The sequence below is a fragment of the Oncorhynchus mykiss genome, chromosome 2 (assembly GCF_057628025.1).
Source record: "Oncorhynchus mykiss isolate SJ-2025 chromosome 2, ASM5762802v1, whole genome shotgun sequence".
In the NCBI taxonomy this organism is placed as follows: domain Eukaryota; kingdom Metazoa; phylum Chordata; class Actinopteri; order Salmoniformes; family Salmonidae; genus Oncorhynchus; species Oncorhynchus mykiss.
In genome coordinates, this window is record NC_143023.1 from 104,252,185 (window position 1) to 104,277,465 (window position 25,281).

At 43.0% G+C, this 25,281-nt stretch overlaps 1 protein-coding gene and 1 long non-coding RNA gene across 2 annotated transcripts in view; one reads left to right on the top strand and one right to left on the bottom strand.

Moving 5' to 3' along the window:
* Positions 1 to 24,667, bottom strand: part of LOC110502669 (transient receptor potential cation channel subfamily M member 1) — a 131,417-nt gene extending 106,750 nt beyond the window's left edge. The window contains 2 exon segments of the mRNA XM_090215695.1: positions 2,361 to 2,437; positions 24,019 to 24,667. Of these exon segments, the coding sequence (XP_090071821.1) occupies positions 2,361 to 2,437; positions 24,019 to 24,105 (164 nt within the window). The 5' untranslated portion in view covers positions 24,106 to 24,667.
* On the top strand, positions 18,180 to 19,224 carry LOC149985332 (uncharacterized). The gene is made up of 2 exons (XR_016491139.1): positions 18,180 to 18,306; positions 18,601 to 19,224. It is a non-coding gene; the product is annotated as an uncharacterized LOC149985332 (long non-coding RNA).
* Positions 24,668 to 25,281: the final 614 nt, after the last annotated feature.

The window sequence follows — 25,281 nt, forward strand, 5'->3', positions numbered from 1 at the left end:
GCATGTATAGAGAGTATATAATGGTGTGTACAGACAGTATATAATGGTGTGTATATATGGTATAGACATACAATGGTGAGTATAGACAGTGTGGAGAGTGTATAATTGTGGGTATAGAAAGTGTATAATATTGTGTATAGACAGTGTAGACATATTATGGTGTGTATCATCAGTATAGAAAGTATTTAATGGTGTGTACAGACAGTATATAATGGTGTGTATTGTCAGTATAGAGAGTATTTAATGGTGTGTACAGACAGTATATACTGATGTGTATAGATGGTATAGACATGCAATGGTGAATATAGACAGTGTGGAGAGTGTATAATGGTGGGTATAGAAAGTGTATAATAGTGTGTAAACATATCATGGTGTGTATCGTCAGTATAGAGAGTATTTAATGGTGTGTATAGACAGTGTGGACAGTATATACTAGTGTGTTTATACGGTATATAATGGTGTGCATTGGCAGTATATAGTGACGTGTGTAGACAGTATATAATGGTGTGTATAGACAGCATGGACAGTATATAATGGTGTGTATAGACAGTATATAATGGTGTAAAGAGACAGTGTATATAATGGTGTGTATATACGGTATATAATGGTGTGTTTATACGGTATATAATAGTCTCTATAGATGGTAAATTACAGTGTGTATAGACGGTATATACAGTATATAATGGTGTGTATAGACAGTATATAATGGTGTAAAGAGATAGTATATAATGGTGTGTATATACGGTATATAATAGTCTGTATAGATGGTATATTACAGTGTGTATAGACAGTATAGACAGTATATAATGGTGTGTATAGACAGTATATAATGGTGTAAAGAGACAGTATATATAATGGCGTGTATATACTGTATATAATGGTGTGTATAGACAGTATATAATGGTGTAAAGAGACAGTATATATAATGGTGTGTATATACAGTATATAATAGTCTGTATAGATGGTATATTACAGCGTGTATAGACAGTATATAATGGTGTAAAGAGATTGTATACAATGGTGTGTATATACGGTATATAATGGTGTGTATATACTGTATATAATAATCTGTATAGATGGTATATTACAGTGTGTATAGACGGTATAGACAGTATATAATGGTGTAAAGAGAGTATATAATGGTGTAAAGAGACAGTATATATAATGGTGTGTATATACAGTATATAATAGTCTGTATAGATGGTATATTACAGTGTGTATAGACAGTATATAATGGTGTGTATAGACAGTATATAATGGTGTAAAGAGATTGTATATAATGGTGTGTATATACGGTATATAATGGTGTGTATATACTGTATATAATAATCTGTATAGATGGTATATTACAGTGTGTATAGACGGTATAGACATTATATAATGGTGTGTATAAACAGTATGGACAGTATATAATGGTGTGTATAGACAGTATATAATGGTGTAAAGAGACAGTATATATAATGGTGTGTATATACGGTATATAATAGTCTGTATAGATGGTATATTACAGTGTGTATAGACAGTATATAATGGTGTGTATAGACAGTATATAATGGTGTAAAGAGATTGTATATAATGGTGTGTATATACGGTATATAATGGTGTGTATATACTGTATATAATAATCTGTATAGATGGTATATTACAGTGTGTATAGACGGTATAGACAGTATATAATGGTGTAAAGAGAGTATATAATGGTGTAAAGAGACAGTATATATAATGGTGTGTATATACAGTATATAATAGTCTGTATAGATGGTATATAATAGTCTGTATAGATGGTATATTACAGTGTGTATAGACGGTATAGACAGTATATAATGGTGTAAAGAGACAGTATATAATGGTGTAAAGAGACAGTATATATAATGGTGTGTATATACGCTATATAATAGTCTGTATAGATGGTATATTACAGTGTGTATAGACGGTATATACAGTATTTAATGGTGTGTATAGACAGTATGGACAGTATATAATGGTGTGTATAGACAGTATGGACAGTATATAATGGTGTGCACCTCCTCCATCCCTCTCCACTCCCTCCATCTCCCCTCCTTCCCTCTCCACCCTCCATCCCCATCTCCCCTCCATCTTCCCTAAATCTTCCTTCCACCCCCTCCATACCCCCCCACCCTCCATCTCCCCTTCATCCCTTTCCATCACCATCTACCCTTCATCTCCAATCCACCCCTCCATCTCGCCTACGTTTCCCCTCCATCTCCAATCCTCCCCCTCCATCTCCTCTTCATCCCTTTCCATCTCCAATCCACCCCCTCTCCACCCTCCCCCTCCCCGCCCACTCAACACCTTTGACCTCCCCACCATAATGTGTGGTGTATGTCAGTTCATCTTACCTTGTAGGGTCCTTGCTGGGGAATATGTGAATACATTCTCTCTTCTGAAAGATCCTCTCGATCCACGCTTTCTGGGCCTGAAAGAAGGTAGAAACATGTCAGTGATCGTCATAATGTACAGAAGGAAGACTCAACAGAACTACAAGGCCTGAAGGAAGTAGAAACCGAGGGAATGTATACAACTGTGTCATCATAGCGTCTTGTTCCTTCTCCTCTTTCCTTTAAATGATTGTTAAATCTAACTGCACTGTCTGATTTAGGGTGGCTATTACATTAAAATAATACCATGCTATTGTTTGAGGAGAGTGTACACTTATGATCTTGAAAATGTATTAATAAACCAATTAGCCACATTTGGGCAGTCTTGATACAACATTTTGAACAGAAATGCAATGGTTCATTGGATCTGTCTAAAGCTTTGCACATACACTGCTGCCATCTAGTGGCCAAAATCTAAATAGTGCCTAATCTGAAATAATACATTATGGCCTTTCTCTTGCATTTCAAAGATGATGCGTGAATGGAGGAGACCAAGGCGCTGCGTGATATGAATACATGTTGCTTTAATGACGACGAAGAAATACAAACTACAAAAACAACGTGAAGCTAAATATAGTCCTGACACAGGCAACTAACACATAGAGAATAACCCACGAAATACCCAAAGAAGATGGATGCCTAAATATGGTTCCCAATCAGAGACAACGATAAACAGCTGCCTCTAATTGAGAACCAATCTAGGCAACCATAGACATACATAAACACCTAGATGGTAAACAACCTCATAAACCTACAAAACCCCTAGACAGTGAAAACACATACATGACCTATGTCACACCATGACTTAACCAAAACAATAAAGAAAACAAAGAATACTAAGGTCAGGGCGTGACATGATGGAACTAAAAACAAACAAAAAATGTATGTTTTTTATTTGTAATATCTTTTACCAGATCTAATGTGTTATATTCTCCTACATGAATTTCACATTTCCACAAACCTCAAAGTGTTTCCTTTCAAATGGTATCAATAATATGCATATCCTTGCTTCAGGTCCTGAGCTACAGGCCGTTCTATTTGGGTATGTCATTATAGGAGGAAATGGAAAAAAAGGGTCCGTTAATTAATAAGACTGATTCACATGAAGGGTTTAGTGTACAGTAGTGTGGTGGCTACTAGACCAGGCAGACTGAAGAAGCTGAGATCTGACAACTCATAGCCCTTTACTAATACCTAATGCCCATTAACGCAAGATACCAGCTTTTAGCCAAGTTTCACTATCCAGAACCTTCTAAATCCTCTTAGCTCTGAGGCTGATAAAGGCTGATCATCATAATCCAGACAAAATTCTACGGACGACTGAGGGACTAGGGGAAGTAGGTGGTGCAGGATGGAGAAAACCCACCAAACATATCGCTAGTTATTTACAGGTTCTAGCTGTAGAACCATGTCTCATTCTGTTGAGGAAAATATATTTTAAACCTAGATTATGAACTGATTATGTACAGCTCTTGAAAAAATGAAGAGACCGCTGCAAAATGACCAGTTTCTGTGGTTTTACTGTTTATAGGTATGTGTTTGGGTAAAATAATTATTTTTTGTTTTATTCTATAAACTACTGACAACATTTCTCCCAAATTCCAAATTTAAATGTTGTCATTTAGAGCATTTATTTGCAGAAAATGACACTGGTCAAAGTTACAAAAATAGATGTAGTGTTGTTAGACCTCAAATAATTAAAAGAAAAATAGCACAATTCTAATGTTTAAAAATAGGAATAGTTCAGAAATCAAAATTTGGTGGAATAACCCTGATTTTCAATCACAGCTTTCATGCGTCTTGACGTGCCCTCCACCAGCCTTTCACATTGATGCTGGGTGACTTTATGCCACTCCTGGCACAAAGATTCAAGCAGCTCGGCTGTGTTTGATGGCTTGTGACTATCCATCTTCCTCTTGATCACATTCCAGAGGTTTTCAATGGAGCTCAGGTCAGGAGATTGGGCTGGCCATGACAGGGTATTGATCTGGTGGTCCTCCATCCACACCTTGATTGACCTGGCTGTGTGGCATGGAGCATTGTCCTGCTGGAAAAACAAATCCTCGGATTTGGGGAACATTGTCAGAGCAGAAGGAAACATGTTTTCTTCCAGGACAACCTTGTACATGGCTTGATTCATGTGTCCTTCACAAAGACAAATCTGCCCGATTCCAGCCTTGCTGAAGCAACCCCAGATCATCACTGATCCTCCACCAAATTACACAGTGGGTGCGAGACACTGTGGCTGTAGGCCTCTCCAGGTCTCGCACCCACTGTGAAATTTGGAGCTGTATGTCTTGTGTTATAACTGTCTGTCTGTCTGCCCTAGAAACCGACCCTGAGTCTAGCAGCAGTACTATGTATTATAGAATGGATGAGGCTGGTTTGAAGGGTAGATAGAAGGGTCAGAAGATGAGGCTGGTTTGAAGGGTAGATAGAAGGGTCAGAAGATGAGGCTGGTTTGAAGGGTAGATAGAAGGGTCAGTGGATAAAGGAAAGATGTCTTAATGACGTCATAATGACGTCATAACATGGCATGACTTGTTATGTCTGTGGTTATTAGATCAAACCAGTACCCAGTCTGACTCTCTGTTTGTCTTATTAGTACATAGCAAATGAAACAACATACCAGTACCCAGTCTGACTCTGCTTGTTATTTCAATTGAGAGAAGGAGAGCCAATGAAATTCACTCAAACAAGAGCACTGCTCTGTCTCGATAGGTCACGTCGTGCTGTGAGATCGACTGATGTGGTTCCAGAGAACTGGGCTAAAATAACATCCTTCAAAGTTGTGCACTATATATGGAATAGAATGCTATTTGGGACATAGAAGACGTGATCTGTCTGTCTAGGTCAGGGTTGATGCTGAAGCCCAAAGGCTCATGTATTATATCTCCCATAGAGGGCTGGATACATGATACAGCACTGTCCATGTTTGGCCAAAACACATGTTCAGCTGCAGTAGTTTCAGAAGAATCCACAGTACTAAATCGCCCCTATTGCTAAAAATCCAATTGTTGGATTATTTTTAATCCATTATTTTTAATCCAACAAAACAAAAATAAATCGTCCAGAATTGTATTACTTGCCATTAACAAAATTAATTTAAAAAATCAGGCAAAGTATAGTACTAATGCTCCCACAATTTTAGTGCCCTTTCCAGCCAGATTATTTACGGTCCAAGAATCACAGCCTTTGCTAAAACACCATGAGACATCACAGAGTTTCCATCTTCAAGCAAAGACATACAATTACCTTTCACATAATTATATTAGTTAGAAAGTCTTAAAATAGTATATTTGGTGGTGTCTTGGGCCATTACATAAAATAGTATATTTGGTGGGGTCTTGGGCCATTATATTAATACATTTGTATAGTAGTAAGTATTTCTTGGAGCTTCAGTGCTGACTTCACAAATGTTGATCTGCTCCAACAAAACAAGCCTCTGCTACTGAATTTCATATTTATAATAATGATAAATTAATTTAGTCTTCTAGTTAAAACCATCTCAACTACATCTGCTTAATAAATCCTCTTGGGGATAGGGGGAAGAATTTTTTCCCCTCGCTGTTCCCTGAATTGTCTTTGCGAAAGGATATTTCATAGGAACCTATTTTCAGTTCCTACCGCTTCCACTGGATGTCACCAGTCTTTGGAATTTGGTTGAGGTTATTCCTTTGTGCAATGAAGAAGTAGGCCAACTCGGAACTGGGGACACTTTTGTGAGTTGCGCAAGACGTGAAAAGCAGCGCTGGTTTGTTTTCTTTCATGTATTGAATACGGATTTCCCCGTCTACAATTTGATCGATTATTGACGTTTAAAAATACCTAAAGTTGTATTACAAAACTAGTTTGAAATATTTTGGCAAAATTTATAGGCAACTTTAGAAATATTTTGTAGTGACGTTGCTTTTTTTGTAAGCTGTTTTTTCTGGATCAAACGCGCCAAATAAATGGACATTTTGGATATATATGGACAGGATTAATCGAACAAAAGGACCAATTGTGATGTTTATGGGACATATTGGAGTGCCAAAAAAAGAATCTTGTCAAAGGTAATGCATTTTTTATATTTTATTTCAGTGTTTTGTGTAGCGCCTGCAGGGTTGAAATATGCTATCTCCTTTGTTCACTGCTGGTGCAGATGGTGCAGGCTATCAGATAATAGCTTCTTATGCTTTTGCCGAAAAGCATTTTTAAAGTCTGACATGTTGGCTGGTTTCACAACGAGTGTAGCTTTAATTGAGTATCTTACATGTGTGATTTAATGAAAGTTTTAATTTTATAGCATATTTTTTTTTTATCTGGCGCTCTGCATTTTCCCTGGTAATTGGCCAGTTGAGACATTTGTGTCCCGCCTATCCCTAAGAGGTGTTAAATACCGATTATATGAATAATAGGCATATCATCATAATCTGTTCCATCAAGTCTGTATGAGTCCTGCAATGTGGAGCAACGTAATGTATATAGCCAAGTTATTACCTGGTACCCATGTATATAGCCAAGTTATTACCTGGTATCCGTGTATATAGCCAAGTTATTACCTGGTGCCCGTGTATATAGCCAAGTTATTACCTGGTATCCGTGTATATAGCCAAGTTATCGTTACTCATTGTGTATCTATTATTACATGTATTATTGTGTGTAATTACGATTATCTTTCTAGTATTTCTCTATTTTCTTTCTCTCTGCATTGTTGGGAAGAAAATAAGCATTTCACTGTTAGTCCAGACTTGCTGTTTACGATGCCTGTGATGAATCAAATTGGATTTGAGTTACCGGACAGTATGTATTCATGTCTGGGGAAAGCAGTTCTGCGAGGGGAGTCTCTCACACACACTCTCTCACTCTCTCTCACTCTCTCTCACTCACTCACTCACTCACTCACTCTCTTCCCCCCTTTCCCCGTTGTCTCTCTCTCCAGTACAGCAGTAAAACCCCTGGTAGTGGTCCAGTGTGACCACCAGAGGCGGCAGACTGATTCTTTCTAATGGCTGCTGCACTCCTGTGATTAAGTCACTCTGAAATGTGCTTGAAAGCAGTTCGCTATATATCACGGTTTGTGTGCCAGTACAGTACGGTAACAGTACGGTTTCACTATCTTTATATTTAAGAAAATAATAAAAACACATCACCCTTTAAACAATGAACTCTTTATTTTGCCTTAAGACAAATAAAACATTCCATTCAGAAAAATGGCAGCATGACTGACTAGGCCTGATTTTTGTCTCTACTGTGGGAAATCAAGAGGAGAAAAACATAAAAAATTACAAAGTGCAACATCAAGTCAGCTACCTATTCCTTTACATAGTGAACCGTCACAGTGAGGTAGCTTTGAGTTACTGTGGAGATCCAGCTGTCAGTGGAGAGAGCTAGATAGGGTGTCTGTGTCAATTCCTTTTCAATTTCTCTCTGTGGTGTTTCATAGTTTGGGAATTACTTTGCTGCTGAAATGTGTGCTGGAGGGGACATTGTAACAATTTTTTTCATCAGGTGACGAAATCCCGGGTAAGTAACCACCGCATAGGGCTGCAAATCTTTGGCTATGAATACTCCCACTGCTTTCGTTATTTATTTATGTTTTTCTGAATTTGTAGCAAATTGCTGTTGGAAGGCTGCAGCGAGAGATTGTTGTGTTTTCGCTAAGGAGTTGACTCCTTGCTCCAGCTCCACCTGCAAGGGATACTGGCCGGTGATGGCCAAGTCAATGACACATCCTGTTAGAAGTGTTTCCAGTAGCCGACAGTGGCAAAGCAATGCTTGCAGAATCTACTTTGTTTACGGTCTTCTTACTCTCGTCATTGTATTAAACGCTGAATACAAAATGTTCCCACACAGCAGCTTTGAAAGACGGCGGTACCTCTTCAAATGTGCTTCTCTCGGTCTCACTAGCACTTGCCATTGTCACGTTGGAGCTGAGAGAATATTTGTTTTTAGTTTCCCCTCTCTTCATGGGGTCCATGGGCCCATCTCCTACTGAGATATAATTGCAAGTCGTCCATAGTTTTTTTTAGGGGAGGGGGTTGCAATCACTGCGGTTGCCATATTTTGAGACTTTGCTGTGAAGTAAAGTTTGTCAGCGCTCAGGAGCCCCCTATAACGGTCAGGGGTCCCAAGCAGTTGCCTGCCTTGCTTGTTCACAAGCTGCGTATCTGGTTCTGTGGATCTGAATGTACAATGTGTGTGTAGTCTGCAGCGCAATAAGCAAGATTTGGAAGTTATAGGAAAATAAAAGGCTTGTCTTAATTCCGCTCTCAAACCCCTCTTTTACGCTACTGCTACTCTCTGTTCATCATATATGCATAGTCACTTTAACCATATCTACATGTACATACTACTTCAATCAGCCTGACTAACAGGTGTCTGTCTGTATGTAGCCTCACTACTTTTATAGCCTCGCTACTGTATATAGACTGTCTTTTTACTGTTGTTTCACTTCTTTACCTACCTATTGTTCACCTAATACCTTTTTTTGCACTATTGGTTAGAGCTTGTAAGTAAGCATTTCACTGTAAGGTCTACTGTAACTAATCACTGTATCATCACCTCACCTAGTGTCTTGTCGCTCAGTTGGTAGATGTTGGGTTTGATTTACCACTGGGGCCATCCATATGATAAAAAGCATCTAGTAAATGGCATACATATTTTATTATCTTTCTGTTACAAATATCAACATTGATATTAGAGTAGATAGTGGCAGGTAGCCTAGTGGTTAGAGCATTGGACTAACTGAAAGGCTGCAAGATCGAATCCCCGAGCTGACAAGGTAAAATCTGTTGTTCTGCCCCTGAACAGGCAGTTAACCCACTGTTCCTAAGATGCCATTAAGAATTTGTTCTTAACTGACTTTCCTAGTTAAATAAAGGTAAGATAAAAATGTAAGGGTTATCCTTACAATACAGTAACTATGCACACATTAAATTTGTTTTGCAGCCCAGCTGCTCAGATAAAGAGAGACAGAGGAGAAAAGAATACAGCCCAGCTGCTCAAATAAAGAGAGACAGAGGAGAAAAGAATACAGCCCAGCTACTCAGATAAAGAGAGACAGAGGAGAAAAGAATACAGCCCAGCTGCTCAAATGAAAATGTCTGTTGACATTGTGACCGTTAATCCTGGATTGTGTTTTTTCAGACATTGTGTAGAGTTTTTATTACATTAGGTCATGACATCTAGTTTTGGTGCCAGGAGATACCTGTATGTATATTCATGATGTGCTGTAGCCTACTATATGTAGAGGAAGTATTGCTGTAACAGTCCCTGTACTGTAGTATAGTCATGATGTACTATATGCAGAGAAAGTAGTGATGAATGTACTGTGTCTGTAAATAGAGTAACTTTCCTGGGGATTGCTACTTTTAATCTGTGGATACCAGAGTCAGGGGAACGAGTTGGTACTAGAGTACTGTTTTCTCAGCACCTTCAAGATAGGAAGCTGAATTTAATCCAGGTATGCTTCTCCTGGCTGGGGTCCACATCCAAATCCTAATAGGCTTTATGATATGCTGTAAATTAGGATGATTTCTGATGCATTTCTGACTTTTCACCACATGCTCAATAAATTTGACAAATATGATTAAAAAATATATATATATATTCGTCTGCAAATAATTTTGGGATTCCCTCCAGATATCCTGATTCCTTAGATATCCTGAGATAGGCATGTGTGGACATCTTGTTTTGGAGACTAAATGTTCATCTTTAAATGTTTCCTATCAAAACATCCAAGAGGACCATAATGGGACCTTCCTGGACTATGATCAGTTTCCCCCACTGCACCCCTCTACTACATAGAACCAGGTAATGGCTTCTTCACCACACTCTCTGTGTGTGTGGACCATTTCAGTTTGTAGGTGATATGCACACCGAGTAACGTAAAATGTTCCACCTGCTCCACTGCTGTCCCGTCGATGTGGATAGGGGGGTGCTCCCTCTGCTGTTTCCTGGAGTCAACGATCATCTCCTTTGTTTTGCTGACATTGAGTGAGAAGTTATTTTCCTGACACCACACTCAGAGGGCCCTCACCTCCCCCTTGTAGGCTGTCTCGTTGCTGTTGGTAATCAATCCTAACAGTGTTGTGTCGTCTGCAAACTTGATGATTGAGTTGGAGGCGTGCATGGCCACGCAGACGTGGGTGAAAAGGAAGTCCAGTACCCAGTTGCACAGGGCGGGGTCGAGACCCAGGGTCTCGAGCTTAACGATGAGTTTGGAGGGTACTATGGTGTTGAATGCTGAGATGTAGTCAATGAACAGCATTCTTACATAGGTATTCCTCTTGTCCAGATGGGTTAGGGCAGTGTGCAGTGTTATGGTGATTGCATCGTCTGTGGACCTATTGGGGTTGTAAGCAAATTTGAAGTGGGTCTAGGGTGCCTGGTAAGGTGATGTGTCTCTCAAAGCACTTCATGATGACAGAAGTGAGTGCTACAGGGCGAAAGTAATTTAGTTCAGTTACCTTGGATTTCTTTGGAACAGGAACATGTTGAAGCATGTGGGGACAGCAGACTGTGATAGCGATTGATTGAATATGTCCGTAAACAAACCAGCTAGCTTGTCTGCGCATACTATGAGGACGCGGCTAGGGATATCGTCTGGGCCGGCAGCATTGCGAGGTTCAACACATTTACATGTTTTACTGACGTCGGAAACAGAAAAGGAGAGCCCACAGTCTTTGGTAGCGGGATGCATCAGTGGCACTGTACTGTCCTCAAAGAAGTTGTTTAATTTGTCTGCAAGCAAGACGTAGATGTCTACAACGGGGCTTATTTTATTTTTGTAATCCGTAATTGTCTGTAGACCCTGCCACATACGTCTCGTGTTTGAGCCGTTGAATTGCGACTCCACTTTGTGTCTATACTGGCACTTTGCTTGTTTGATTGACTTATGGAGCGAATATCTACACTGTATTCAGCCATATTCCCAGTCGCCTTGCCATGATTCAATTCAGTGGTAAGTACTTTCAGTTTTGAGCAAATGCTGCCATCAACCCACGGTTTCTGGTTAGGGAAGGTTTTAGTAGTCACAGTGGTTGCAACATCTCCTATGCCCTTCCTTATATAAACTCGCTCACGTACATGTCAGTGTTGTTCTCTAAGGCTACCCGGAACATATCCCAGTCCATGTGATCTAAGCAATCTTCGAGCGTGGAATCCAATTGGCTACGAGTCTATTACAGCTCTGTGGGTGTAAGATTAATTGACCATTTTGATACCTTCTGGAAACAAAGCTCAAATATTAACGAGGATGGGATCCACCCAAATAATTTGCATTATAAGGCTGCAATGAGACAGTGACTTATCATTGTCCCAATCCCAGCACATTTAGTCTTTACCTGTCATGTATTGTCATGTTGTGTCTTGTTTCTGTCCTTTCTCTTCACCCTGTCTCCCTCTGCTGGTCGTTTTAGGTTACCTTTTCTCCCCCTCTTTCCCCCAGCTGTTCCTTGTCTCCTCCTAACTACCTCGTCACCCCTTTTCCCACCTGTTCCCTTTTTCCCTCTGATTAGTCCTCTATATCTCTCTCTGTTTTTGTTTCTGTCTTTGTCGGATTCTTGTTTGTGTTATTCATGCCTGAACCAGACTATCGTCATGTTTGCTGCTACCTTGTCCTGTCCTGTCGGAATCTGCCGGTCCATCTGAGCCTACCTATGTTTTGTTATTAAAGAAGCTCTGTTTACGTTAATTTGCTTTTGGGTCCTCATTCACGCACCGTAACAGAAGAATCCGACCAAGAATGGACCCAGCGACTTCGGATCCTCTCCACTCAGCCGTCGAGATCCAGGGAGCGATGCTAGGCAGACACGAGCAGGAATTGTCTGCTGCTCGACATGCCGTTGAGACCCTGGCCACCCAAGTCTCCAACCTCACAGAACAGGTTCACCATCTCCGCCTCGATCCACCGGCCACTTCCAGGGCTTTCGAATCTCCGGAGCCCAGAATCAATAACCCGCCGTGTTACTCTGGGGAGCCCGCTGAATGCCGCTCGTTCCTCACCCAGTGTGATATTGTGTTTTCTCTCCAGCCCAACACTTACTCCAGGAGCACTGCTCGTGTCGCCTACGTCATATCTCTCCTTACTGGACGGGCTCGTGAGTGGGGCACGGCAATCTGGGAGGCAAGGGCTGAGTGTACTAACCAGTATCAGGACTTTAAGGAGGAGATGATACGGGTTTTTGATCGATCTGTTTTTGGGGAGGAGGCTTCCAGGGCCCTGTCTTCCCTATGTCAAGGTAATCGATCCATAACAGACTACTCTATTGAGTTTCGCACTCTTGCTGCCTCCAGTGGCTGGAACGAGCCGGCTTTGCTCGCTCGTTTTCTGGAGGGTCTCCGCGCAGAGGTAAAGGATGAGATTCTCTCCCGGGAGGTTCCGTCCAGCGTGGATTCCTTGATTGAACTCGCTATTCGCATTGAGCGACGGGTTGATCTTCGTCACCGAGCTCGTGGAAAGGAGCTCGCGTTCTCCGTTGCCCCCCTCTCCGTATCACTACCATCTTCCTCTGCCGGCTCGGGTGCTGAGCCTATGCAGCTGGGAGGTATCCGCATCTCGACTAAGGAGAGGGAACGGAGAATCACCAACCGCCTCTGTCTCTATTGCGGTTCTGCTGGTCATTTTGTCACTTCATGTCCAGTAAAAGCCAGAGCTCATCAGTAAGCGGAGGGCTACTGGTGAGCGCTACTACTCCTGTCTCTCCCTCAAGATCCTGCACTACCTTGTCGGTCCATCTACGCTGGACCGGTTCGTCAGCTTCCTGCAGTGCCTTAATAGACTCTGGGGCGGAGGGCTGTTTTATGGACGAGACCTGGGCTCGGGAACATGACATTCCTCTCAGACAGTTAAGGGAGTCCACGGCCTTGTTCGCCGTGGATGGTAGTCCTCTCCCCAGGATTCAGCGTGAGACGCTACCTTTAACCCTCACTGTTTCTGGTAATCATAGCGAAACCATTTCTTTTTTAATTTTTCGTTCACCTTTTACACCTGTTGTTTTGGGCCATCCCTGGCTAGTTTGTCATAATCCTTCCATTAATTGGTCTAGTAATTCTATCCTCTCCTGGAACGTCTCTTGTCATGTGAAATGTTTAATGTCTGCTATCCCTCCTGTTTCCTCTGTCTCTTCTTCACAGGAGGAGCCTGGTGATTTGACAGGGGTGCCGGAGGAATATCACGATCTGCGCACGGTGTTCAGTCGGTCCAGGGCCACCTCTCTTCCTCCACACCGGTCGTATGATTGTAGTATTGATCTCCTTCCGGGAACCACTCCCCCCCGGGGTAGACTATACTCTCTGTCGGCTCCCGAACGTAAGGCTCTCGAAGATTATTTGTCTGTAGCTCTTGCCGCCGGTACCATAGTCCCCTCCTCCTCTCCCGCCGGAGCGGGGTTTTTTTTTGTTAAGAAGAAGGACGGGTCCCTGCGCCCCTGCATAGATTATCGAGGGCTGAATGACATAACAGTGAAGAATCGTTATCCGCTTCCTCTTATGTCTTCAGCCTTCGAGATCCTGCAGGGAGCCAGGTTTTTCACTAAGTTGGACCTTCGTAACGCTTACCATCTCGTGCGCATCAGGGAGGGGGACGAGTGGAAGACGGCGTTTAACACTCCGTTAGGGCACTTTGAATATCGGGTTCTTCCTTTCGGCCTCGCTAACGCTCCAGCTGTCTTTCAGGCATTAGTCAATGATGTCCTGAGAGACATGCTGAACATCTTTGTTTTCGTTTACCTTGACGATATCCTGATTTTTTCACCGTCACTCCAGATTCATGTTCAGCACGTTCGACGTGTCCTCCAGCACCTTTTAGAGAATTGTCTTTTTGTGAAGGCTGAGAAGTGCTCTTTTCATGCCTCCTCCGTCACATTTCTCGGTTCTGTTATTTCCGCTGAAGGCATTAAGATGGATCCCGCTAAGGTCCAAGCTGTCATTGATTGGCCCGTCCCTAAGTCACGCGTCGAGCTGCAGCGCTTTCTCGGCTTCGCGAACTTCTATCGTCGTTTCATCCGTAATTTCGGTCAGGTGGCAGCTCCTCTCACAGCCCTTACTTCTGTCAAGACGTGCTTTAAGTGGTCCGTTTCCGCCCAGGGAGCTTTTGATCTCCTCAAGAATCGTTTTACATCCGCACCTATCCTTGTTACACCTGACGTCACTAGACAGTTCGTTGTCGAGGTTGACGCGTCAGAGGTGGGCGTGGGAGCCATTCTTTCTCAGCGCTCCCTCTCTGACGACAAGGTCCACCCTTGCGCGTATTTTTCTCATCGCCTGTCGCCGTCGGAACGTAACTATGATGTGGGAAACCGCGAACTGCTCGCCATCCGCTTAGCCCTAGGCGAATGGCGACAGTGGTTGGAGGGGGCGACCGTTCCTTTTGTCGTTTGGACTGACCATAGGAACCTTGAGTACATCCGTTCTGCCAAACGACTTAATGCGCGTCAGGCGCGCTGGGCGCTGTTTTTCGCTCGTTTCGAGTTCGTGATTTCTTATCGTCCGGGCTCTAAGAACACCAAGCCTGATGCTTTATCTCGTCTCTTCAGTTCTTCAGTAGCCTCCACTGACCCCGAGGGGATTCTCCCTGAGGGGCGTGTTGTCGGGTTGACTGTCTGGGGAATTGAGAGGCAGGTAAAGCAAGCACTCACTCAAACTCCGTCGCCGCGCGCTTGTCCTAGGAACCTTCTTTTCGTTCCCGTTCCTACTCGTCTGGCCGTTCTTCAGTGGGCTCACTCTGCCAAGTTAGCCGGCCACCCTGGCGTTCGGGGTACGCTTGCTTCCATTCGCCAGCGTTTTTGGTGGCCCACCCGGGAGCATGACACGCGTCGCTTCGTGGCTGCTTGTTCGGTCTGCGCGCAGACTAAGTCCGGTAACTCCCCTCCTGCCGGCCGTCTCAGGCCGCTTCCCATTCCCTCTCGACCGTGGTCTCACATCGCCTTAGATTTTGTCACCGGACTGCCTTCGTCAGCGGGGAAGACTGTTATTCTTACGGTTGTCGACAGGTTCTCTAAGGCGGCTCATTTTATTCCCCTTGCTAAGCTTCCTTCTGCTAAAGAGACGGCACAAATCATCATCGAGAATGTTTTCAGAATTCATGGCCTTCCGTCAGACGTCGTTTCGGACAGAGGTCCGCAATTCACGTCTCAATTTTGGAGGGAGTTTTGCCGTTTGATTGGGGCTTCCGTCAGTCTCTCTTCCGGCTTTCACCCCCAGTCTAACGGTCAAGCAGAACGGGCCAATCAGACTATTGGTCGCATCTTACGCAGTCTTTCTTTTCGCAACCCTGCGTCTTGGTCAGAACAGATCCCCTGGGCAGAATATGCCCACAACTCGCTTCCATCGTCTGCGACCGGGCTATCTCCTTTTCAGAGTAGCCTCGGGTACCAGCCTCCGCTGTTCTCATCTCAGTTCGCCGAGTCCAGCGTTCCCTCCGCTCAGGCTTTTGTCCAACGTTGCGAGCGCACCTGGAAGAGGGTCAGGTCTGCACTTTGCCGTTATAGGGCGCAGACTGTGAGAGCTGCTAATAAGCCTAGAACTAAGAGTCCTAGATATTGTCGCGGTCAGAGAGTTTGGCTCTCCACTCAGAACCTTCCCCTTAAGACCGCTTCTCGCAAGTTGACCCCGCGGTTCATTGGTCCGTTCCGTATTTCTCAGATCATTAATCCTGTCGCAGTGCGACTTCTTCTTCCGCGATATCTTCGTCGCGTCCACCCGGTCTTCCATGTCTCCTGTGTCAAGCCCGTTCTTCGCGCCCCCGCTCGTCTCCCCCCCCCCCCCCCATCCTTGTCGAGGGCGCACCCATCTACAGGGTCCGTAGGATTTTGGACATGCGTCCTCGGGGCCGTGGTCATCAGTACCTAGTAGATTGGGAGGGGTACGGTCCTGAGGAGAGGAGTTGGGTTCCCTCTCGGGACGTGCTGGACCGTGCGCTGATCGATGATTTCCTCCGTTGCCGCCAGGTTTCCTCCTCGAGTGCGCCAGGAGGCGCTCGGTGAGTGGGGGGGTACTGTCATGTATTGTCATGTTGTGTCTTGTTTCTGTCCTTTCTCTTCACCCTGTCTCCCTCTGCTGGTCGTTTTAGGTTACCTTTTCTCCCCCTCTTTCCCCCAGCTGTTCCTTGTCTCCTCCTAACTACCTCGTCACCCCTTTTCCCACCTGTTCCCTTTTTCCCTCTGATTAGTCCTCTATATCTCTCTCTGTTTTTGTTTCTGTCTTTGTCGGATTCTTGTTTGTGTTATTCATGCCTGAACCAGACTATCGTCATGTTTGCTGCTACCTTGTCCTGTCCTGTCGGAATCTGCCGGTCCATCTGAGCCTACCTATGTTTTGTTATTAAAGAAGCTCTGTTTACGTTAATTCGCTTTTGGGTCCTCATTCACGCACCGTAACATTACCATTGTGTCGCTGAGTTATCATAATGCTTCAGCAAATGTACAATATCCCAGGGGCGTTGGAAGACACAATGTAAGTAACCTAATTTATGTCCCTCTTACAACCCTGAATTCCTGTACTGATCGTACAGCTAGTGTATGCAGTAATCATATGCTTATGAACCAGAGTTATACTGTTAGCGCTGAGGTGGTGTGCCATAGGAGGAAGTCCACTGTGTGCAGCTCAACCTGCACTAACATAAATAACCTGAGCATGTCTACCTCTGCTAAGCTTCCCAGTAAAGCAAGAAAAACAATCAAGACAGAAAAGTATTAAAAATAGCCCACGTTAACATATGTGGCTTAGGAAATAAGGTTCATAAAATCAATAATTTGCTAGCAACAGATGACATTCATTTTCTGACAGTCTATGAAACTCACTTAGATAACACCGTTGATACAGTGGTAGCAATACATGGTTATAAGATCTACAGAAAATACAGAAATGCCAAAGGTGGAGGTGTGGCTGTTTGTATTCAGAACCACATTCCAGTAAAGCTTAGAGAGGATCTCATGTTAAATATTGTTGAAGTAATATGGCTACAGGTTCATCTGCCTCACCTGAAGCCCATTCTGGTGGGAAGCTGCTATAGACCACCAAGTGCTAACAGTCAGTATCTGGGTAACGTGTGAAATGCTTGATAATGTATGTGATATCAATAGAGATATATTTTCCGGGTGATTTAAATACTGACTGGCTTTCATCAGGCTGCCCACTCAAGAGAAAGCTTAAAAATGTAGCTAGTGCCTGCAACCTGGTTCAGGTTATCAATCAACCTACCAGGATAGTTACAAACAGACAGGTGTCACGCCTGCTCCCGTTCTCCCTTTCTGGAGAGGGAATCCTGACTAGAACCAAAAAATGTGATCATATTACTCCAGTGCTAGCCTCCCTACACTGGCTTCCTGTCAAGGCAAGGGCTGATTTCAAGGTTTTACTGCTAACCTACAAAGCATTACATGGGCTTGCTCCTACCTATCTCTCTGATTTGGTCCTGCCGTACATACCTACACACACGCTATGGTCACAAGACGCAGGCCTCCTAATTGTCCCTAGAATTTCTAAGCAAATAGCTGGAGGCAGGGCTTTCTCCTATAGAGCTCCATTTTTATGGAACGGTCTGCCTACCCATGTGAGAGACGCAAACTCGGTCTCAACCTTTAAGTCTTTACTGAAGACTCATCTTCAGTGGGTCATATGATTGAATGTAGTCTGACCCAGGAGTGTGAAGGTGAACGGAAAGGCGTTGTAGCAACAAACCGCCCTTGCTGTCTCTGCCTGGCCGGCTCCCCTCTTTCCACTGGGATTCTCTGCCTCTAACCCTATTACAGGGGCTGAGTCATTGGCTTACTGGTGCTCTTTCATGTCGTCCCTAGGAGGAGTGCGTAACTTGAGTGGGTTGAGTCACTGATGTGATCGCCCTGTCTGGGTTGGTGCCCTCCCCCTGGGTTGTGCCGTGGCGGAGATCTTTGTGGGCTATACTCTGCCTTGTCTCAGGATGGTAAGTTTGTGGTTGAAGATATCCGTCTAGTGGTGTGGAGGCTGTGCTTTTGTATAGTGTTGGAGTTATACCCTTCCTCTTTGGCCCTGTCCGGGGGTATCATCGGATGGGGCCACAGTGTCTCCTGACCCCTCCTGTCTCAGCCTCCAGTATTTATGCTGCAGTAGTTTATGTGTCGGGGGGCTAGGGTCAGTTTGTTATATCTGGAGTACTTCTCCTGTCTTATCCGGTGTCCTGTGTGAATTTAAGTATGCTCTCTCTAATTCTCTCTTTCTCTCTTTCTTTCTCTCTCAGAGGACCTGAGCCCTAGGACCATGCCTCAGGACAACCTGGCATGATGACTCCTTGCTGTCCCCAGTCCACCTTGCCGTGCTGCTGCTCCAGTTTCAACTGTTCTGCCTGTGATTATTATTATTTGACCATGCTGGTCATTTATGAACATTTAAAAATCTTGCCCATGTTCTGTTATAATCTCCACCCGGCACAGCCAGAAGAGGACTGGCCACCCTTCATAGCCTGTTTCCTCTCTAGGTTTCTTCCTAGGTTTTGGCCTTTCTAGGGAGTTTTTCCTAGCCACCGTGCTTCTGCACCTGCATTGCTTGCTGTTTGTGGTTTTAGGCTGAGTTTCTGTACAGCACTTTGAGATGTCAGCTGATGTACGAAGGGCTATGAAAATACATTTTATTTTATTTGATTTGGCACCCGAGGCTGCACTTCATTACGCACTCCTGACACCATCACTATGAGCATTAGCGCTCACTGGACTCACCTGGACTCCTTCACTTTGTTGATTGCCTACCCTATTTCTGTCTGCTCCTCAGTCTGTTCCCTGTGTCAGCATTGATGTCGTTATTTTTCCAGAGGCTGTTCCTGTCTTGTTTCATGTCCGTTATTCATTAAATGTTCTCCTGTACCTGCTTCTCGTCTAACAGCGTTGATCCTTACAACAGGAATGAAATCATCAACATGTACTGATCACAATTTTCACTAATGCTTCAGAAGTCTGTTTGAAAGCATTATCCAAATCCATAAGCTGTAGTCATCACAATATAAAAGACATATCTAGGAAAACCAGGGGTTCCAATGTCTGGGCCTAATATCATTTATAAGAGGTCATACAATACGTTTTGTAGTGATTCCTATGTTGTTGATGTAAATAATATTTGTTGGTCTGTGGTGTGTAATGAGGAGCAATCAGACGCTGCACTTGACACATTTATGAAATTGTTTATCCTAGTTACTAATAAGCATGCACCCATTAAGAGAATGACAGTAAAAACTGTTAAATACCTCTGGATTGATGAAACATTGTATGGTTGAGATGGATGAGGCAAAAGAAATGGCAAATAGGTCTCTGTACAACCGACTGGCAAACGTCCTGAAAATTATTGAGAAATCATGTGACTAAACTGAATAAAAAGAAGAAACTACACTATGAAACATAGATAAGTTACAAAGAATGATAGTAAAAAAAGTTGAGCACCTTAAATTACATTTTCGCCAAAAAGGACAACTGCTCTCCATCATTCGTTGAATCAGATGGCTCATTCATAACAAAACTCACTGATATTGCGAACTACTTCAATGATTTATTAATTGGCAAGATTAGCAAATTCAGGCATGACATGCAAGCAACAAACGCTGACACCACATTCAAGTATATCTGACCAAATTATGAAAGACAAGCATTGTAATTTTGAATTCCGTAAAGTATATTTGGAAGAGGTGAAAAAAGTATTGTCTATCAACAATGACAAACCTCCAGGGTCTGACAACTTGGATTGAAAATTACTGAGGATAAATAGCAGAGGATATTGCCGCTCCTATTTTCCACATCTTCATTTTAAACCTACTAGAGAGCTTGTGCACTCAGACCTGGAGGGAAGCTAAAGTTATTCCCCTACCTAAGAATAGTGAAGCCCCCATTACTGGGTCAAACAGCCGACCAATCAACCTGTTACCAACACTTTATAAAGTTTTGGAAAAAATGGTGCTTGACCAGATACAATGTTATTTTACAGTTAACAAATTAACAACAGATTTTCAGCACGCTTATAGGGAAGGACATTCAACAAGCACAGCACTTACAGAAATGACTGAGGATTGGCTGAGAGAAATTGATGATAAAAATAATGTGGGGGCTTTATTGTTAGACTTAAGTGATACTTTTGACATTATCGATTATAGTCTGTAGCTGGAAAAATGTATGTGTTATGGCTTTACATCCCCTTCTATATTGTGGATAAAGAGTTACCTGTCTAACAGAACACAGAGGGTGTTCTTTCACGGAAGCCTCTCCAACAAAATCCAGGTAGAATCAGGAATTCCCAAGGGCAGCTGTCTTGGTCCCTTTTTAAAATCTTTACGATTGACATGCCACTGGCTTTGTGTCTATGTGTGCTGATGACTAAACACTTTGCACGGCAGCTACCACAGTGAGTGAAATGACTGCAACACTTAACAAAGACCTCAGGAGGCTGAAGAAATTTGTCTTGTTACCAAAAACACCCACAAACTTTTACAGATGCACAATCGAGAAGGCAAGGTCAGTACAGGTGTATCAAAGCGGGGACCGAGAGACTGAAAAACAGAATCTATCTCAAGGTCATCAGAATGTTAAACAGCCATCACTAACATTGAATGGCTGCTTCCAACATACTGACTCAACTCTAGCTACCCTAATCATGGAAAAATTGATGTAATAAATGTATCACTAGCCACTATAAACAATGCCACTTTATATAATGTTTACATAGCCTACATTACTCATCTCAAATGTATATACTGTACTCTATACCATCTACTGCATCTTGCTTATGCCTTTCGGCCGTCACTCATTCAAATATTTTTATGTACATATTCTTAATCAGTCCTTTACACTTGTGTGTATAAGGTGGTTGTTGTGAACTTGTTAGGTTAGATTACTTGTTAGATATTACTGCATGGTCGGAACTAAAAGCACAAGCATTTCACTTCACTCGCATTAACATATGCTAACTATGTGTATGTGACAAATAACATTTGATTTCATTTGATTTGAAGAGCTGCAGTTAGTTTCAGAATGGGTCGTAAGGAATACGTTCATTCTAAGTATTTCAAAAAACTAAAGGCATTGTGTTTGGGACAAATCATTCACTAAACCCTAAACTCAACTAAATATTGTAATGAATAATGTGGTAATTAAGCAAGATGAAAAGTCTAAACAGCTTGGAATAACCCTTGATTGTAACTGTCATGGTCAAAACATATTGATACAATAGTAACTAGGATGGGGAGAAGTCTGTCCATAGAAGCGCTGCTCTACATTCTAAACAGCGCTATCAACTAGGCAGGTCCTACAGGCCCTAGTTTTGTCGCATCTGGACTACTGTTCAGTCGTGTGGTCAGGTGCCACAAAGAGGGACTTAGGAAAATAGCAATTGGCTCAGAACAGGGCAGCATGGCTGGCCCTTGGATGAACACAGAGAGCTAATTTAATAATTTGCATGTTAATCTCTGCTGGCTCAAACTGGAGGAGAGATTGACTTCATCACTACTTGTATTTATGAGAGGTATTGACATGTTGAATGCAAAGAGCTGTCTGTTTGAACTACTGGCACATAGGTCAGACACCCATGCATACCCCAAAATACATACCACCAGACGTCCCATCACAGTCCCCAAGTCCAGAACAGCAGCAGCTAATTGGCAAACCAATAATCTATCCTGTTGCCGAGTCACGTTATCCTTACCTATATGTACAAATCTACCTAAATTACCTCGTACCCCAGCACATCGACTCAGTACTGGTACTCCCTTTATATAGACATGTTATTACCTCGTACCCCTGCACATCGCCTCAGTACTGGTATTCCCTTTATATAGACATGTTATTACCTCGTACCCCAGCACATCGCCTCAGTACTGGTACTCCCTTTATATAGACATGTAATTACCTCGTACCCCAGCACATTGACTCAGTACTGGTACTCCCTGTATATAGTCATGTTATTACCTAGTACCCCAGCACATCGACTCAGTACTGGTACTCCCTGTATATAGTCATGTTATTACCTCGTACCCCTGCACATCGACTCAGTACTGGTACTCCCTGTATATAGTCATGTAATTACCTCATACCACTGCACATTGACTCAGTACTGGTACTCCCTGTATATAGTCATGTTATTACCTCGTACCCCTGCACATTGACTCAGTACTGGTACTCCCTGTATATAGTCATGTTATTACCTAGTACCCCTGCACATTGACTCAGTACTGGTACTCCCTGCATATAGACATTTAATTACCTCGTACCCCTGCACATCAACTCAGTACTGGTACTCCCTGTATATAGTCATGTTATTACCTCGTACCCCTGCACATCGCCTCAGTACTTGTACTTCCTGTATATAGACATGTATTTACCTCGTACCCCTGCACATCGCCTCAGTACTGGCACTCCCTGTATATAGCCATGTTATTACATTAAACTTCCTGTACATACCCATGTTATTACCTGGTACTTCCTGTATATAGCTATTGTTTTACCTGGTACTCCCTGTACATAGCCATGTTATTACCTGGTACGCCCTGTATATAGCCATATTATTACCTGGTACGCCCTGTACATAGCCATATTATTACCTGGTACTTCCTGTACATAACCATGTTAATAACTGGGACTCCCTTTATATAGCCTTGTTATTACCTTGTACTTCCTGCATATAGTCATTTTATTACATTGTACTTCCTGCACACAGCCATGTTATTTTTACTTGGTATTACTATTCACTGTGTATTTATAACCCCTGTCACTTTCTATTTATTTTCATTTTTTTTATCTTGAACTCTACATGGTTGGAAAATGACCCATAAGTAAGCATTTCACTGTTAGTCTACACCTTTTGTTTACAAAGCATGTGACAAATACATTTTTATTAGATTAGAACTCATGAAGGAGATGCTGAGCACAGCCAATCACTAACACTACAGGCAGAATCACCTGTTGAACATCAGCCAATCACTAACACTACAGGCAGAATCACCTGTTGAACATCAGTCAATCACTAACACTACAGGCATAATCACCTGTTGAACATCAGCAAGACACTAACAGGCAGAATCACCTGTTAAACATCAGCCAAACACTAACAGGCAGAATCACCTGTTAAACATCAGCCACACACGAACACTACAGACAGAATCACCTGTTGAACATCAGCAAGACACTAACAGGCAGAATCACCTGTTGTACATGGAGCAGTGACAGCTCCATGCATGACAAGAGACCATTGGTTAGCCAGCTAGTCAACAAGCCAGTCATTCAGAAAGTCAGTTAGCCAGTCAGTCAGTCAGCTAGTCAGTCAGCCAGTCAGCTAGTCAGTCAGACAGTCAGTTAGTCAATTAGCCAGTTAGTCAATTAGCCAGTTAGTCAGTTAGTCAATTAGCCAGTTAGTCAGTTAGTCAGTCAGACAGTCAGTTAGTCAGTCAGACAATCAGTCAGTTAGTTAGTCAGTCAGACAATCAGTCAGTTAGTTAGTCAGTCAGTGAGTCAGTCAGTCCGACAGTTAGTTAGTTAGTCAGTTAGTTAGTCAGGCAGTCAGTCAGTCAGACAGTCAGTCAGACAGTTAGTCAGTTTGTCAGTCCGACAGTCAGTCAGTTAGACAGTCAGACAGTCAGGCAGTTAGTCAGTTAGTCAGTTCGACAGTCAGATAGTTAGTCTCCTCTTACCTTATTGGAGGCACTGGATGCCGAGCGTTTGATGGAAACTCGTTTAAAGGAGCCGCTGCCCCACTTCCCTCCGGCTCCCTTTTCCATTCTCGTGTCAGTTCTCCATGTGTCTGGTAGCACCTCACAGGTGGGCCTTGTCTGGTAACACCTCACAGATGGGCCCTTTCTGGTAGCACGTCACAGATGGGCCTTGTCTGATAACACCTTACAGATGGGCCCTTTCTGGTAGCACCTCACAGGTGGACCCTTTCTGGTGGCACTTACAGAAACATAGTCTCTGGTTCTAATTCACAGCAACGTAGCTCAGTATCTTATCTCAGCACAGCATGCCGTGTCAATAGAGATGTCCTCTGTCTGCTGTTTAAAAGTCAGCAGTAGCAGCAGCGAATATTCAGCAGAACTATGGCAGAGCAGAGTCACCGGGAGTCAGAGCAGAGAGAATTCAAGCGTTGGGGAGACAGTCCAGAATAGAGCATCCTATCCCTCCTTTCCTTAGCCCTCTCTGCCACTCCAGAAGCAATTGACAAAATACAGAGACACAGGATAGAAATCACTAGATGACATGTGGCTGGGATGCAGCTTTGGACCTCTCTCCTCTCCTCTGCAGTACGGCGCTCTAATCGGGCTTAATGCCACAGCTGTTGGAGCTTCAGTCTAATGGATGGAGATTTAGCAAATGGTTATTGAAGATAAATCTACTTTGGCACAATGCTGCCCCCCCCCCCCTCGCACCACTGCCCCAAAAAAAGGCTTATAAAGAGAGAGGGCATGGAGGCTAGGGAGCTAAGAGACCAGGGTTAGCAGTGTCAGAAAGAGTTGGGACAGTCCTAAGTCTCATGCCTGCTGAAATTCAGCATCACTACTTCAAGGGAAATATCGTATTCTTCTAACAAAGATATCTAAATATATTTCAGGAAGTTGTGTATCTCTTGACAGAATAGCTTCTGACACCATTTACTCCTTCTAAAATACTTTGACACTATTTACCCATTCTACAATATCTTATCACACAATTTATTCATTCTACAATGTATTCTGACACTATTTACCTTCTGACACTCTGTGCGGCAGGTAGCCTAGTGGTTAGAGTGTTGGGATAGTAACTGAAAGGTTGCTAAATTGAATCCCTGAGCTGACAAGTTAAAAATCTGTCTTTCTGCCCTTGAACAAGGCAGTTAACCCAATGTTCCCAGGCTGTCAATGTAAATATGAATTTGTTCTTAACTGACTTACCATGTAAAATAAAATAAATATCTACTGACA